Raw genomic sequence first — 17931 nt, 5'->3', positions numbered from 1 at the left:
ATTGGGCTTCCTCATCTGTGAGTCTATAAGTTTCTCCATTATACATGTCCCAGTCTGTTGCATTCTGTTATACAAGTCCAAAACAGATGAAGAAAATGGATGAAGACTTGATGTTCTACAAGTTTAGAATAATAAACAAAGGCATGGATGATTAAATTTCTATCTTTCACTTAAATGTAAAGCAAATATTATTTTCATCACTTCTGTTAATAGACAAGATAATGCATTAGTTGGACTTTGTAGTTGAGTATTTGGGGGTCTTACAGATGGTTGGAAACTGTCAGCCAAGTTTCCAGCCTTCAGAGCCTACAGAAAAGGCCTAGTTCTCTGAGCATGGCAATGGTAATTACCCATGGTTCTTAAGAGCATCAATGTTTTGGAGCCAGGGCATACAAATCCATGTTCTATTTTCCAAAACTAATCACATGGCTCTACCTATAAACTGAAAGATTTAGTCTTCCTTTTTAGCATGGAGAAAACTAAAATGGTCTCGTATTGTTTATGCAATAATATGACTTTTAAAGATTAACGACAGACTTTTAAAAAATGGAATATTATCTGGAAAATTCAGAAATCAGCATTTAGAATATAAACTCTCTTGTTAATTGGCTTCTATTTCAAAGTATTATGAAATTCACAAAGGGGTCCCTTAGGCAAAAATGTAATCAACTAAAAATTTGATTTTAATTAGCTTACAACATTTTAAAAACCGTATCCTTTGCTTTGTTCGTGTGTGTGGTGGTGGAAGGAAGTGTGAGTGGCACTATCCATAAATCTGGGTCTTGGAATAGAAGAGTTAGTCTCAGGAGAAAGGATGTAGATTCCAGGGGCACAGAAAGTGCAAAACCACATGAATAATGAGACTAGTGCCAGCAGAGGGTGCTGGCGTGGCACAAAATTAAGATTTTTTTTCCCCCTTAAGAGGAGGTCTCAGATAAAAAGACAGCAGGTATGAGGGAAAATGTAATACTGTTTGGATCCACTTGGAGGTATGAATTTCCTCTGCTGGTTTCCTTCATTGTCACATGAATTTTAGGCATCTCCTAAAGCACAAACCTCTGCCATTTGTGTCTGTGTCTGAACAGGGCTGATAGAGTCTAGGAAGTTTGCCTCCTGCTTCTTCCAGGAGGACTTCTAATGGCCCCTGGCTGCTCATCTGTGTCTCCTCAAGCATCTGGACTCCCTACTTTCTTATTTGCCCAGTTTTTACAAACCTATTTATGTGAACCCTAAAAAACCCATCAAACCCATCAACCCAAAGGGGTCATTTTTTTTCATGAGGTCACCTTAAAAACAAGGTAACAAGTTCTGGGGAGCCTATGCAAAGTAGAGGTTGTGAAAGTTCAGGTGGTGGAGACAAAGCGGGGCTGAGTTTTGGGCTGAGGAGAATGGCCTCTTTGGCGGTGGAAGCAGGACATTCAGAAAGGTCCCCAAGACAGGTCACCGTGAATGATCCTTGCATGCAGAGGTCAGCAGGAAGTCCAGCCGCCCACAGGGCCTTTGCGAACAGGCGCTTTTAAACTGTTCTGAAAAAATTCTGGGCTGGGAGTCAGTTGACCTACTGGGTCTGGACTTTCTCCTTGGTTTAACAACAAGGTAGGGAACTTTGATCCAGAGGCCTCTTCCAGCTCTCACAAGCTAAGGACAAGCATTTCTAAGTGACACCGCGGGCTCTGAACTCAGGAAAGGGCCAGCGAGAAGAGACCGGACTCGGTCAGCACCAAGGACAAGGGCCCGGGGCCCTCCATAGGACACCAGGTCACTTCCAAGCAAGCTGGGCGTTGGGTTCTGTGGTGGTGCAGGAAAGCCGAGTGTGCTGGGGCAAGTGTCAAGTGTTGTGGGAGCGGGTGGAGCAGCCCCGGAGAATGAGGTCAGGCCGGTGCCCGCTGCGGTGTCACAGATTCTGCGCCAAGAGGCCGCGGGTGGCTGCCGCGAGCAGTCAAGTCCTCCCTCCAGCCTGCGTGGACCTCTCCATCCTCTCTCCTGCCCAAGCATCTCCTACCTCCCCTTACAGTCTCGCGCTACCATCGCTGCGCCCTCGGGGCTTTCGGACAAGCTCGCGACACCGACCCCTTAGGGCGGAGGACCCAGGGCAGTCTTCCTGGAACTCCAGCCCCAACTCCCCACAAGGAAAGGGTTCCTACTCCTCTGTCCTCCTCCCTGGTGCCCCGCCCCCGTTAGCCCCGCCCCTCCAGCCCCGCCCGCGGTTGCCTGGGCAACCACGGATCCCCGCAGCTGCAGGAGGCGTCTGGCCCCGCCGAGCAGCCCCAGACGCCACGGTCGCTGCCGCCGCCACTGCCACCGCGCCCCAGCTTCGGCTCCAGCTCCCGCGCCCTCCCGGCCAGCCATGCCTCCCCGCCGCGCCCAGGCGCCCGGTGCGCAGCTGCTGCCCGCGCTGGCCCTGCTGCCTCTGCTGCTCAGTGCTGGGCCCCGCGGTGGCTGCCTCGCCAGCCCAGTGCCCGCCGCGCCCCTGACTGTACCCGGACCGTGTGCAGCACAGCCGTGCCGGAACGGGGGCGTGTGCACCCCACATCCAGCGCCCGGCCAGGAGCATGCCGTCTCCGCGGGGGAGCGCGGCTACAGTTGTACTTGTCCCGCTGGGGTCTCCGGCAGCGACTGCCAGGTGAGTAGACGCGGCACGCGCGGTGAGAAGGGCAGGCTGGAGACCCGCGTCCTCTCCCTGCCTGCTGTTGCTGCTGCTGCCGGACGCGGGGCTCCAGCACGCTCGAGACTGGCTTTTGCTACTTTAGGGAGCGAAAGGAGCCTACCTCTGGACCCATCCTTTAGGTGCGGCTAGGTGCGGCTCCCCTGCCCACACTAATTCGCGGGCAAAGCCAGCCCAGGGCCCAGAAACCACCCCAGCCCCAGTACTCTTGTCGCGACCGCTGGCCACAGAGTGGCGCGCCCCTCCTGGCCCCGACCGAGCCAATTTCTGCTAGAGCGCGGTCTCCGTGCCCAGGGTGGCAGCCCAGAGGAGCCGGCTCCAAGCATCCCTAGTGAGGTGTTGGGTGTTCAGCTAGCCCCTGCTTCCTGTCCCATTAGACCCTGTGTGTGTCGAGGGTGCACGATGTGGGAGGCAGGTGGCAGTGGGCCGGGTGCCAGGTGGTCCACTACTTTCCTCTCCTCCCTCCACTTAGAAGAGCTCTGACAAGCAGCCATAGGCCGGAGGGCAGCTGCCTCCGCTCGGCCTGCAACCAGCCCTTTCTAGGCGTGGGAGAGGGCACTGGAACAGTCTGGGCATTTGCGGCGCCCTTAAGCGTGGGGCCGGCGGCGTCGCCCTTCTGGCTGGACGCTCCTCGAGGCGTACTCTGGGGGCTGGCAGCCAGGGTGTAAGCAGGGCACAGGGACGACTCCCAGAAGCGTGTGGCGGTGGAATGAACGCGAGCGGGCTAGCCACCGTCCTTGAATTAGAGATTTCCAAGAGAATTTGGCACAAAATAATAAATGAGGCTTTTCCAAGTATATTGAAGCTCGGCGACACTCATTCGCATTCACATTTTTCTGAGGGCGAATTGGTAGGGCCAAGTGTGTAGCTAGAAAATCCTCAAGTCTCTTTCCAGGGTAAGGATGAATCCGAAATGATTAAATCAAACCACGTGAACGTGGAGAGTATTTGGGATCACTTGCTTTCTTCCTTATATTTAGGGTGGAGGAGTTTGTTTCATGCAAATATGATACAAAGAAGAGTTACTTTGACGGTGCTCAAAAAGGGGAAAAAGGTCTCTCTGCCTATAACATAGACTTTATTTTTTTTTTTATTTAGCGGAGGTAAATGGGATTGAAAAGCTTGACCTTGACTGAATTTTTGCTATTTGTCTAGAATCTTTTTTTTTATTTAATAGCGAATTATGAGCTCGAGTTTGTATTTTCAGTATTTTTTCTTCCTCTTTGTTAACTGGTTTCAAGAAGCTTTAATTCCTTTAAGGATGATGATGGTGGTGGTGAATTTTGTGATATGAACACCAGGAGTACGTTTGGGGCACGTCAGCTCTTTAGGAGAAGTGCCTAGTGGAACCATCCTAACCATTAGAACAAAGTCTTGCTTTTGCCAAAATGAGAACTGCAAATGAAAAAATCAGAGAATGAATCATACTAATTCTCCCTGCTGATTGATGATTTATATGACTTTTCCTGAAGAAGAAGCTTCTATTAAATGACTGTTGCATTTACAACAAGGTCTGAATTCCTCCTTTGAAATAAAGAGCTGACCTGCACCCAGAATGTAGTGGGAATAGGCAGGAGAAAGAAGATGAGCGTGCACATTAGTTCAGATCAACCTGAAGAAGACTGGGCATTGGGAATTTAACACAGCTGGCAGATTTTTTTTTTTTGTTGTTACTCTAAAATTAGATGTAAGAAATCTTCAAGAAAGGGGAAGAGGGCTGGGGATGTGGCTCAAGCACTAGCGCGCTCGCTGGCGTGCGTGCGGCCCGGGTTTGATCCTCAGCACCACATACCAACAAAGATGTTGTGTCCGCCGAGAACTAAAAAATAAATATTAAAAATTCTCTCTCTCTCTCTCTCTCTCTCTCTCTCTCTCTCTCTTAAAAAAAAAAAAGAAAGGGGAAGAGTGTGTGCTTCCAAAAGATGACTAACAGAGAAGCACAAATATTTTGATTTGTCTTAAGTAGCGACTTGATATATAAGGTAATTTATTCAGAAAAGTCATGAACTAATACATAAATATTGCAGAACCAACTGGTTCAAAACAGATTCTGGTTTCCTGTGTAGTTCCCACTTCAGCAGGCTTGGCTGTGTGAACGCTGTCCACCTGAGAAAGGATACTGGATGCTCCGAGGTCCTTGTTGGAGAGAGTGCAGTAACTGTAATTCTAACAGGAAAACTTAGCAGATCAGACCTGGTTACCCAGAAGAGCTTCTGGCCTTATGGCCATCATAGCCTATAAAAAATTCATTCCTGATGATTTTAATTTAATCTTTCATGAGCTTGCAGTAAGACTCCAGACTCTCATTTCTATAGGAACAGAGAACAAAACAGATAACAATACTACAAAAGGCAACCTCAATAGAGAAATTAGAAAAAACAACAACAAAATCCCCACATACTCAGCTACAGATAAGGGGAGGGAAGGTCCCTATTGCAGCCCCTGTCCTTGTTCACAGGATAAATTGAAGATGGAATCTGATCTGTGTGTGAAGAGACTCTTCTAAACAGAGAGTGCCACCCCTCCTCTAATTACAAATGCAGTCATGTTGACAATAGTAGCATTCGAATCTAGAAATTTCCCTTTGTGTGGAAAATTTTGAGAAAACCAGGAACCACTAATTGGGACCCAAAGGGGTGAGGCTGTCTTCAGCTTTTCTGGGGGGCCCCTTGGTGCTGGCTGGGTAAGCATGTGGTGTCCCAGGTGCTTCTGTGTTATCTGAGGGACAAGAAACTCACAGGATCTGGACATTGTACCAGGGCTGTCTGTTTCCTCACTTTCAAATTACCTCACAGGGTTGGTCCTGAAGAGTCTGATTCCACTTTCTGATGTTTGTTGACAGCTTTTAAGCCTCATCTTGCTGTCTCTCCCCGTCCCCCGTGCCTAGGCAAGGTAATAAGAGCCTGTGGCCTTCCTTCTTTGGTGCTCCTGGGAGGTTCCAACCCTGCACACCGTGCAGTTCCAACCCAGGCCCCAAGCCAGCCTTTGTTTCTTGCTTTTTCAAGCCACCAGAATTCTGGGTCTTCTCTGAAGGTGTTTTCCCATAATAACCTGCAAGTGGATGCTAAATAAAAGAAATATAAATGTTTCAGGTAGGTTTGAAAAAAAAAACTTTAACTTGTTAAAATTTGAGGTTGTTTGTGTTTGGGTTTGGATGGGGAAACAGGCAGGTATCAGAGTGGTGGCCATTTGACCAGTTTTTCTGGCAAGTGGTACAGGAGGTCCTCTTTTATACTGGGCTATCCATCAAGGGTAAGGATTATTATGTTTGTTGGTAAAGTTTATTTTATTTAAATGAACTAATTCTTTGCAAAATATCCAAGCAGTCACCTTTTTTTTCTTTAAATTACATGTTTACTAAGGAATATATTCTTTCAAATTATAATAAAAATGTGTCAATTTCTGCACTTGGAAAGAAAAAGAGGTCTAGGGCAGCTGCTTTTCATGCAAATTAATATTACTCATTTAGCTGATTCTATAATCCTCTCTTCTGATCAAACATGCTAACATGAAATGGTGAACACATTTTTTAAATTGAGATTTGCTAACAAAGAACAACATAGAAATCTAGAATCTAGTTCTTTGTATGGCATTGGTGTTCACACACACACACACACACACACACACACACACACACCTCACGTTGTGATATGTGCAAAATGTTGGATACCAGCAGCAATGTCAAAGGACATTGCTGCCCTTTTTTTGTGTGGGTTGTTGTTGTTTTGTTTTGTGGTTCTGGTGATGGAATATGGGGCCTCATGCATTCTGGGCAAGCGCTGTACCACTGAGCTATATCCCCAGCCCCAGGACATTGCTTCTGTCTCTGGCCATTCTATTAAATATTTATAACCTTGAGAGAGTCATTGTCCATCCCTGAATATCAATATTTATATCTCTAAAATGGACTAATAATACTTATTTTTTTATAGAAATGATGCAACTCGCAAATGAGAACTCTATAAAGTTCTTTCTATAAGTATAAAGAAGTGTGGTGAGGATGAATTTTAAAACATTTTGAAAAAGCAGAATGTTACGCATGTACAAGGTATATCAAGAGAGGATTATCTTTTCCCTGTGTAAACTATGATTATTCCAATTTATTCACTGTCTGTGAATAAATTGTTTTCCTTCAATGAACAGACTTGATCTTTTCTCTCTATGAGGATGAGCTATGCTATGACATAAGTTTTTAAAATGACAGATTAATTGCATTAGAATTTTTATAAACACATAGTTCTTTTACTCTGAAATAAACGATTTCTCAGGAAATTCTTGGTGACTTGACATTTTCCTTTGAAACGAAAGAAAAAAGTGTCAAAATTCCTGTAACAATTTTAAGAAGGAAGCAGTTGACTTTTTTGGTGTTATTAACTTACAATTTTCTTATTTCATGCATGGTGCTCTTGGTGCATTTTTAGGAAACGTCACCTTTCTCACATGGGCCACCTGACAAGGATGCATTCTGGTCCTAGCTTCTTCACTTAAGCAGCTCATGTGACATGGTGCCATCCAAGATGGTTTTGTTTATGTCCTCATTTCACAAGCATCAGAGGAAGAAAACCTAGTCTGAAGTTGAAGGGCATTTGAGTCAGAAAGCTGAATGCTGTGTTGTATTTTTAGAGTCTTTACGTCCTTACTAACTCAGGAAGTGGCTGTGGACAGAGCCACCTAACCTAGAGCAGCAACTGCAGAATCCTGTCCCCACAATCAAAACCCAGAGACATGGCCAACTTTCCTAGACAGAATGTCTATGTATTTACCTCCTCCCCTGCTTCACCTGCCCTCAGCCCTGGCTGCTTATTGGGGTCACCTGGGAGCTTTAACAACCATTCTGGGTCCTTCTTTCCCCCATTAAGCAGATTCTGATTTAATTGGTCTGGGGTGGGGCCTGGGCATTGGTCATTTGTAAGTCCTCTCCAGGTGATTCTACTGTATCATCAGGGCTGAGAAGACTCTGCTAGGCTCTCGTCGTCTGTCATACCCAGCCTGCCAGCATGCAGCACGAGGCAAAGAAAATAAGATAGCCACATCCACTCTAGTTCATTCTGACCCAGAGGGCATCCAGGTCCCAGGTCCAGGAATTCCTGGACAGCCTTCTCAAGTGTAGATTTTGCATCTGCAAGTGGATTCTGAGTGAAAGGAGCACAGCGAGGGAGTGAGGCCTGGCTTGGAATCTGGCCCCGGTGCCCTCTGAGGCTTGGGGTTCTCATCTGTGGAGACGGGATCCTGATGCCAGCCTTGAAGGTGGGTGTGGCTTAGAAAAATGTCTTGTTAGTGCCAAGCCCCCAAGGAGACACCACCAAGGAAAGGTAGCTCCTCCTGTCACCTGGGTACAAAGAACCTAACACAGAGCAAAAGAAGCCTGTGCTGGCAATCTTAGGTTGTTATGGACTCACTAATCTCCAATCAATAATCAGGATGTGCATCTCGGAACTGTTGTCTTTAAGAGCAGGGGCCTGCTCTCCCAGCTGGAGTGAGGGCAGACAGGCTCCCAGTGCAGGAGCTACGTGTAGTAGTGTTACCAGTCTAGGCCTCTTTGGCCCACTGTGTGGCATGCCAATGAGTTTTGCAAAAGACAGAGAGTTTATTCATGAGGTGACTGTGTATAGAGCCAGGACGGCAAATCTCAAATTCGTCTCTCTGAGGAAAGGGTTTGGGGCTATTGATGGGACAAGGCCTGAGGAAAGATGGATGGTGGTTAGGAAGTGATTGGCGGTTTGCTTGCATATAATCAGACTTCTTCAGCGGTCACTATCATGGCCCATACACCAGAGGTCATGGCTCACAAGCCTCTCAAATTAGTGATTTTTAAAGTCAACTAAAAGCAGGTGAAGCAAGTTAAAAACTAAAGGGTGTATTTAGGAACTAAGAGCAGGTAAAGCCAGTAAGTGAAAGGGTCGATCCAGGTCTCCCTTAGATTCAGGAGGTGCTCCATAAATATTGCTGAGTAAGTACTGGCCTCAGTGGGGTACAGTTAGGGGATCGGGGGGCACTGGGTCCCCTGGGGCAGATCCAGGGCATGTGTGCGGGGGCTGTGTTTAGGAGGAGGAAATTTCTCGAAGACAGTTAACCTGTGTAATACTTTCTGAGTCTGTTCTGGGAAGTGCAAAATATTTTTTCCAAAGGCTTTTTTGAAGTAGCCTTGGCTTTTACATTTCTAATAAAACTTCTTCATAAAAATACTTTTCTGATGAACTAAATCAGGGGTTGGAAAAACACCATCCACATCCCCTCTCCTCCCCCTCTGTCCCCGGCTAAGAATGACATTAATATTTTTAAGCAGTTGAAAAAAATGAGGATAATTTTTTTTGGTGATAATCCTATGAAATTCAAACATCAATGTCTGTGGCTAAGTCTGTGTCATGCACAGTCACCTTTTTCATTTGTTTTGTCTGGGCCATGCATGGTACGGCTGCAAGGCCAAAGATGTTTATTATGTGACTTTTGACCCTCTCCTAAATATTTCTGCACATGTTTTTGGAAATATTTTATTTTTTCATTTTGATTTATTTGACTTAGCTAAAGGCTTGTTCCCTTTCTATTCCTTCTTGATGGATATCTGTAGCTCAGACTCTTGGGCTGACCAGTGGGCTGACAAACAGAAGAATAAGCAGAGTCCCTGCCTTCAAAATGCTTAAATTTCTAGAATGTTCTAGGATAGACCTTAACTTTTCATTTTATATCTGCCCTTGGTCAATACTTGGATGTCCAGTAACAGTCTATTTCTGGGGAGGTGCAGGCAGCAAGGGAAAAAAAATGCTAACCTGAAAGGGTTCAGGTGCATGTGAGAATGAATCCCTGCTGAGTTCCTACCAGCTCATTAGCTTTCCTGAAACCTATGTCCTCATTTATTAATCGGATGGTTAGTAGGATATAGAAGGGTGATACCCAGAACTGGGCAGGGGACAGGGGAAGAAGCTGCCTCTGGCACAAATTGGCCTTCTATAAACACAAATTTTTAAAAAAGTGCCATTTTTGTAAAAGTGCTTATGATTCTTCACTTTATGGCTAAGGAAATTTACCACGGGTCATCCAGCGTCATGACATCTGAGCCTGGGCATTGTGGCCTTGAGCATAGTTTATTACTATCACTATATTTGCTGTGGCCTTGAACCTCAAATAAGTACTAGAGGGAAGCAGAGAAGAAAAGAGGAGTTAGTGGTTCCAGATGAAGCAGTTTTAGTTTTTGGAGGGATGCTTTGAGTCAGTAAAATGTCGATTTTTTTTTTTTCCCCTTGGAGAAATAAAAGTATAGGGCTTTTGAAAAGAGTGGAGATCTGAGAAAGGAAGCCAGTGCACATAACGAAAAGTCACTTGGAAAGAAAACTCTGCTATGTTTTGCTCACAGCTCCGGGCTTGGTACATCCTTTAGAATTTCAGTGCTGGTACTTGCCTGGTTCTTATAGTTCACTTAAAGGAGGATTTGTAATTGCTTTGGGGTTCCAGAGGCAGACTGAAACTCCTTTTTGGAGTTTCTGTGGTAGAAGTAATCACAAGAGAGGAAGACTATCTAGTCCTTCTTCCATGGGAGATCACAAGCATTCCCTTGAGTTAATACTTAGGATTTACTGGGGTTGCTAGGTCACGTGGTGAATGCATGTTAAACTCTGAGTAGCTGCCAAACTCTTTTCCAGAACAGCTACATGATTCATTGGTATCAACAATAAAAGAGTTCCAGTTGTTTGTGTCCCTGTCAGTTCTTGGTATAATGTTGGTGATTTAAATTCTAGTTTTTCTAGTAAGTGTGTAGTGGTATCCTATTGTGGGCTTAATTTGCAATTCCATGTTGGTTTATGATGCCCACCTCTGCATCTGCTATTTTCCATCCGTTGTCTTTGATGAAGTGTCTGTGTGTGCGAGCTGCAAGAGTTTTCCGCCATATTTTGCACACATAGCCTTTATTTGATATGTGATTTACAAATATTTTCTCCCAGTCTGTGGCATTTAATTTTCTTAATAGAACCTTTCAAAGGGCAGATTTTAAAAGTGGATAAAGTGTAAGTAATTTTTTTTCTTTTATGGATTGTGATTTTTTTTTTGTGAACTAAGAAATCTTTGCCTAACTCAAGACCTCAGAAATGTCCTCATGTTTTCATCCTATGTTTTTTCATGTTTTAGGTTTTACATTTGGTTCTACATACCCTTTTTATTATTTGGATGTTTTGTTTGAATGTAGTTTTGTAGGTCTTATTACTGTAGTTTTGTTTATTCTTTTTAAACAGATGATATCCGATTGTTCCAGAAACATTTGTTGAAAAGATTATCTATCTCCATTAAATTATTTTGGCACCTCTGTTAGTCAGCTTGCCATCACTGTGACAAGATAGCCAAGAAGGTCAACTTGGAGAGGAAAGGTTTATTTTGATGGTTTCTGCCCATCTTGCTTGGCTCCATGGCTGTGGGCTGGTTGTGAGGTGGAACACCACAGTGGGTATGGCAAGGCAAGGCTGTGCATGGAAGTGGGGGCAGTAGGGAGGGAGAGAGGCTTGGGGGAAAAGACTGGACAAGATCATAGCCCTCCAGGTTACCATTCTGGTGACCTACATCTTGGCCTTCCCTCCTCAAGTTCCTGGTACATCCCCATAATGCCATCAATGGACTAATTCATTGATAAGGTCAGACCTTTCATGAACCAGTTCCATCCCGAGCCCCACCTCTGAGTGGTGCCACACTGGAGACCAAGTCAACACACAAATCTTGGTGGAAGATTCCAGATCCAAACTGTAATGACAGCTTTGTCCAAAAATCATTTGACCATACTTGTGTACGTGTGTCGGCTTCCCAACTCTTTATTCTATTCTGTTGAGTTTATATGTCTATCTCGTTGTCAATTCCATACTGTATTGAGACTATTGTAGCTTCTGGGAAGCCTGGAGTCAGGAGGCATGATTACTCTCAATCTACCAAATTGTTTTGTCTCATCTAGATCCTTTGGAACTTGCTCTTTAGGATAGCATAGTAGGGGGAACCAGGGAGATATTGAGATAACAAGAATTCTCAAAAAGCAGGATAAAATTTTGCACTTAGGTGGGACTAGGATTCTGAACCTGGGCTCCACAGTTGATTTCAGGAGTAGGTGGATGTACTGAGATGCCCAACTGTGTGTGTGCATATCCTAGTGGGGAATGGTCCACGCATTTCCTCTGGTTCTTTAAGGAGTCATCCACCCATAAATCTACCACTGGAATGGAAGCAGCAGCAGCTGAATATCTGGGGGCCTCTGGGCCTGGATTGAGGCAGGTTAGGAGCCCATCAGGGACCAGGAAGGGTCACAGGGTAGGGGTGCAGGATAAAGTACAGGACGCTCAGTTCAGACTGAATTTCAGATACATAATGCATATAAAGTATGTGCCAAATATTATACTTCATTTATCTAAGATTCAAGTTTAATGTGGAATCCTACATGTTGATTTGCCAAATCTGGCAACCTCACCCCAAGGGTCTGACGAGTCCCTGTTCTGATTCCCAGCTTTTTTCTGAAGGGTTAGTCAAATTTTTCTGAAGGATTAGTCAAATTCTTATCACATAAGGCAAACTTTATTAACCTGAGTTTAACTTGTGTATGGAATCGGCTCATAGCTTTAGGTCTTCACTGGCCCCTCTAGGGTAACTGTCAGACTGCCAAGGCATTAAGTCTGTGCAAACATGGTAAAAAAGGCCTATGGGTCAACTTGTCTTGCCCGCTCTGCCTCTTTGCTAATTACCTTACCCTCTGCCTCTGCACCACTCACTGTTCACATTTTAGGGTAGCTTTACATTTTCTTCTCTGTACACATAAGTACATATGAAAACTATGTAAATACTTACATACACACGTTTTTAATATAAAAACGAAATCCCCCTATCCACTATGTTCGGCAACTTTTTCCTGAATCTATTTTGAATATGTTACTGTGTCTTAAAATGGAAAGCAAGCTCATTCTTTGGATGAATGGCATTCCAATGGATAGTATTCCCCAGTGCTGCTGTGGATCCAACCCAGGGCCTTCTGCATGCTGAGCACATGCTCTACCACGGATCCACACCCCAGCCCTCTGCTGTCTGCATAGTTATGTATTCCTTTATGTCCTCAATAATGCACATTCTTTCCAATCCTTTTGTTATAATACTGTTGACCCAATGACACCGCAACCCATGGCCACCCCTCCACATACCTTCTAATTAGTGTTGTTAAAGTGTCATCCAAAAAGCTTGAATAATTTTTACATATTTACTAACAGCATATAAGAATGCCTGTTTACTCACATTTTTATCCACACTGGCATTCAAAGTTTTATTTTGTGTATATGTGTGTTAATTGATATGTAAAACATGACATCTTACTGGTTCTCTTTGCTTTTTTGTTTTTGTTTTACTTATTGTTTTTCAGTGCTGGGATCAAACCCAGGACCTCACACATGCTAGGCAAGTACTTTGTCACTGAGCTATATCTCCTGCCTTCTCTTTGCATTTTTGAAATTATAAAGGTGGGAAACATTCCTTATGAATTGTCTACTGTTATTTTTGCCTTATTTCCTTTGGGTTGAGTTTTTTTTTTTTCCCTCATTGATTTGTAACAGCTCTTTGTTAATGAAGGAAATCACTCCTTGGTCCTTTGTGTTGTGAACACTGTCCCCCTGTCTGTAGTTTTCCTTTGATCTTGCTTACACTTGTTGTTTTACTCTTTAGAAGCTTAAGATTTTTGGTTCTTAATTAACCAGACTCATCAATGGGGGTGGTTGATAACTTTTAATTAGAGTTCTTATGTTTGATGCCATTATCATTACTGTACAAATATGTTGAGAACTCCGATTTGAGCCAAGAGTTCACTTTTGAAGAATTCCGTTTTGGCCAGGATTTATATTGGTAGAGCCGACCTCTGACCTTTTTAGAACATAGTATTAGATATGGCCACAACTTCTGCCTATTTTAAGCAGGGGTTGGCATAAATCATATTTAAACCTTTTCAAATGTCTCAACTTTTTATTGAGACTGGAAAACTGAAATGATTCTGCAATGATTAGGATTCTTCATTGCTTTTTTATAAAAATAATAACTCAGCATATTTCTTTAATAATTGGTGTGGCTTCTTTAGTATTTTATTAAAACCACTAAGTTAATTTTAATGGTATTATTGGATAATAAAGAATTTCTTAAAAGTCCTTGTCATGGTCTGATTTCAAAAAGAGTTCCACTTCCAGGCTCAGGCAGAAAAAGATTTGTCCTAATATTCAGCAAAATGCTAATTTCCTTTATGCTTTAATCTCTATATTGTATTTTTAGCTCTTTCCCCTTGAGAACAACCTCATTCTCCTGACCAGGGATTTCTGCGGTCCTCATCATCATCTGCACTTTTTAAAATTGACCACTGGGTTTTTTCTTTTTTTGCTTTTGCAAAATTGAATTCTTTTATTTCTGTAGAAAAGCCTCATAATGAGACAACTAATAGGAGAGACAGAAAAATAAGAACTAATATTAGCATTTCTATGAAGCACAAAATAAACTCTCAGCTGGAGAGAAGTAAATTTACTGTTATTGTTTTTTTTCCTTTTGGAAAGGGAGGGCTGGATAGGGCAGGGTGGGGACTTCCTAGCTAAACTGATAGAAAGGGAAGTCAACCTTTTGGTTTCCTAAGGAAAAATCTTGTTAATTTTGTGTTCAGCCTTAACAGTATGATGCTAAAACATAATGTTGACACCTTTTTAAAAACCACAACTTGATATCTCACCGTGGCCAATGTTGGAGGCATAGAGAAGGTTTTCTAGGTAAGCAGAGCAGGTGGGAACTAGGGTAAGTCCAGAGCCCTTGCTCCTAACCTAAGTCTTCTAGTAGCTGCCTTCTTTCTTCCATATAGTTGTAAATGTCCTTTCCTGGACAACATTGACATGTGACTGTCGCCAAGGAGATGGGAGCAGCAGGGGACAGGGCACCGGCAGGGAAAGTTGGGCTGACCTCCTCCTTATTCCTCCCTGCCATTCCCTGTGGATCCCAGAAGGCTCCCTTCCTTGCTGCGTCAGGTCTTCTCTCCCAGGAAGAGGGGTCAGCCATAGACCTGCTTCCTTTGAGGGTCTCCAGATGAAAGGCTGCTTCTCAGTGCAGTTCACAACAGTCAAACTCTGGAACCAGCCTCTGTGCCCACCGACGGATGAATGGATAGAGACAGTGTGGTGTGTATACGCGATGGAATTTTATTCAGTCGTAAAGAAAAATGAAATTATGTCATTTGCAGGAAAATGGATGAAACCTGATCTCATGAAAACTAAAAAGAGATCAACAGAAGAAAGGGGGAGGGGGAGGGAGGGAGGAGGGGGGAAGTACCTCACTACTGAGCTACCTCCCCAGCAGTTTTTATTTATTTTGAGTCAGGGTCTCACTAAGTTGCCCAGGCTGGCCTGAAACTTAATATGATCCCCCTGCCTCAACCTCCCCAACAGCTGAGATTACCTGTATGTGCCACTGTGCCCAGCTTAGAGTAACTGTTTTAGAGTGAACAATTCGGCGGCATTTAGTATGTTTACAATCTAGTTCCAAAACTTTATATAACCCAGAAAGGAGGGTTATAACCCCCCCCCCCCTTCTCCACCCCCATTCTCCAGCAACCACCAATCTACATTCTGTCTCTGAGGGCTCACTTATTCTGGATATTTCATAAAAATGGAATCACGTAATACAGAACCTTTGGGTCTTGCTTCTTGGCATGTTTTTCTTACTTGTAATGTATAAGTGCTTTTTTAAAAATAGCTGAGTAATATTCCATCATATACATAGACCACATTTTGTTTATTCATTCATCTGTTGATGGACATTTGAGCTGTTTCCACCCTCTGGCTGTTGTGAATAGCTGCTGTAAGATTCTGGTCCAAGTAGTTGTTTGAGTCTTTGCCTTCAATTCTTTGGGGGCATATGCTTCGCAGTGCAGTGGCTGGGCCACATGGCGATTCTGTGTTTGACTTTTTGAGCACCCACCAGATGGTGTTCCATCTGTGTTATCTTCTTATGCAACCTGAACCCCAGAATCCCCTGTGGATGGCTACTTGTACCCTCTGTTCGCACGCCAGACTGATGTCCTCTGGCTGCTGTCCTTGTCTGGGCACATAGTGTTCCAGAAGCGTCATTTGAGAGCTGGTCTTCAGTTCAGCTCCCAGGGACACTCTGCTAGTCCACCCCCATTGTGTCTTTATTCATGGGTCCTGCTTTTCATGGCTCCCTCCCAGAGGGTCTACCTATCAGGATGCCAACTCCCATCCAGGGCTCTCTCCACCAAAGTGTTTAAGCCTAGACATTGCTAACTTTGAAGACAGTCTCTGACTCACCCAGGCCCTGAGATTGCCCTCATTCTAGTTCCTGTGGTCTCCTGGGCCCACAGGGGCTTGGTAGGCACTTGAGCCACCACAAATGGTCCTAGACGTTATTGGTCCAATGGTTTCACTTCCTGAAGAGGAAACAGGACAGAAAATTAGAAAAAGATAAGCAAGGCCACCCAGATCCTGAGTGTTTTTACAAGTCTCCAGCAAAGACTTTGATAGCTGGTTGGGTAACCTTCCGAGACCCTGAACACCTCCCCTTTCCTAGACCCTGCCACCCCTTAGGCACATTCAGTGCATTCCCTGGAGAAACTGAGCCCATCCCAGCTGACTGGCTTGCTAAGGAACTGGCCCAGGTGGGTTCATAGAGAACACTTATAAATAGTCAGTATAAATGAGCAATCTGAGTGAGCTGGGGGGTGGGACCCCTGCATTCCCTGACCTGCCAGAGCAGGGCTGAAGGACTGGAGATCCCTTGTTGCTTAGCAACTGCTGCCAGGCTACTGCGTTCCTACTCCTGACCCTTGTTAATGTCCTCAGGGATTGGGATTTAGGCAGTGAGTTTAACAACGAGGTTTAGAAAGGAGCTTGAATTGGGTGTCTTTTAGGCTCAGTTTGGCCCCTCAGGTACAGGTCTGTCCCGCCCCCTAGTCTCCCAAAAAACAACTGAAGGAATGATCATCCAGGGATTTGGCAGTTCTGGAAACTGGGCAGTTTGAGGCCTAAAGCAGCTCACAAAACAATTGCAGGCTCAGATCAAGAATTGGCGTGCACTTCCGCTTCCTGCCCAACCCTGCACCTCCATCTGCATCTCTCGGTCCTACTCAAAGTCTGCATTTGGCTTTATGGAATGATGGGAGGGAGAAAGGGGCAGAGCTCTTTGTTTTTCAATGCAAGATTAATTCTATTGGAATCTTACCAGACAAGAGCCATTTTTTGAGTACTGATTACAATGGCTAAAGTTTCATAGATATGTTTTAGAGCTGGGAGGGATCTGAGAATTTGTCTTGTTTAGTCCACTCATTTTGTAGAAGAAACTCAAGGCCAGAGAGATGAATGCTAGAGTTGGGATTAGAATTTGCCAACTCCCATCCAGGGCTCTCTTCACCAAAGTGTTTAAGCCCAGACATTGCTAACTTTGAAGACAGTCCTGGAGGGGTGGATCTGGGGATCTATAATAAAATATCCATGTTCTTATGGATATTGAGATTCATGTCAAATACTCAGTTCTATATATGAATGGCTGAAGGCTACATTCTTGACGTATATTGTACTTTGATCCTCGTATTTCTTTGGAGGAGGCACTTTCTCCACTGGATCCATGAGAAGACCAGAAAGAGATTCTTGGTGACTTTCCTGGAGTCCTACAGTAGGTTAAGATTGAGTTTCTTGTCTACAAATGCAGAGCTTTCTTCATATGATCACAGCTGTCTGCTCTTCTCATCCCTGAAGCGTAGGTAAAGTTCTTTACACAGGTGTTGGGCACAGTTCTCAAATCCACTAGATTCAGTTGAAGACTGTGGAATGGATTAAAATGGTGGACTACCAACTGTATGCATCACATCATTTCATTTTTTGGCAAATAATATATTTTAGATGGGCAAGAAGTTTTAATATGGACTAAAAATCATTTTCATTTAGATCACAAGCAATTTTTTTTCTGCATGATTTCATGCTTTTATCCAATACTTTCAGAAATAACTATGTTGAAAGTGTGATTTTTAAAAAAATTTTAGTTTAACAGAAAACCTGTAAAGACAAGCTGAGTTTTTTTTTTAAATGGTAATTAACTTGCATAATCACTTGTGCCAAAAAGTTCCATAATTTGGTTAATCACAGCTAAATGCCAATAGGAGTGCTAAGATGAAGAGGGCGCCTGTGTATATGCATGAGTATGAGCAGAGTACAATGATATGTCTGAGTTTTGTTAAGTAGACCTATAGTGTCTTGAATATGAAAGCATCAGACATGCCTGTAAGG

The 17931-nt window shown here is 43.9% G+C and overlaps 1 protein-coding gene across 1 annotated transcript in view; it reads left to right on the top strand.

Moving 5' to 3' along the window:
• The first annotated feature begins 2279 nt into the window (after nucleotides 1-2279).
• DNER (delta/notch like EGF repeat containing) overlaps nucleotides 2280-17931 on the top strand; it is a 298589-nt gene continuing 282937 nt past the window's right edge. The window contains exon 1 of the mRNA XM_081262396.1: nucleotides 2280-2623. Coding sequence (XP_081118522.1) covers nucleotides 2348-2623 — 276 coding nt within the window. The 5' untranslated portion in view covers nucleotides 2280-2347. The remainder of the gene's footprint in view (nucleotides 2624-17931) is intronic.

This window comes from Spermophilus citellus (genome assembly GCF_964194105.1).
Source record: "Spermophilus citellus genome assembly, chromosome: 11".
NCBI classification, from domain to species: domain Eukaryota; kingdom Metazoa; phylum Chordata; class Mammalia; order Rodentia; family Sciuridae; genus Spermophilus; species Spermophilus citellus.
The sequence above is the reverse complement of the archived record's forward strand: the minus strand, read 5'-3'. Positions and strand labels throughout refer to the sequence as shown.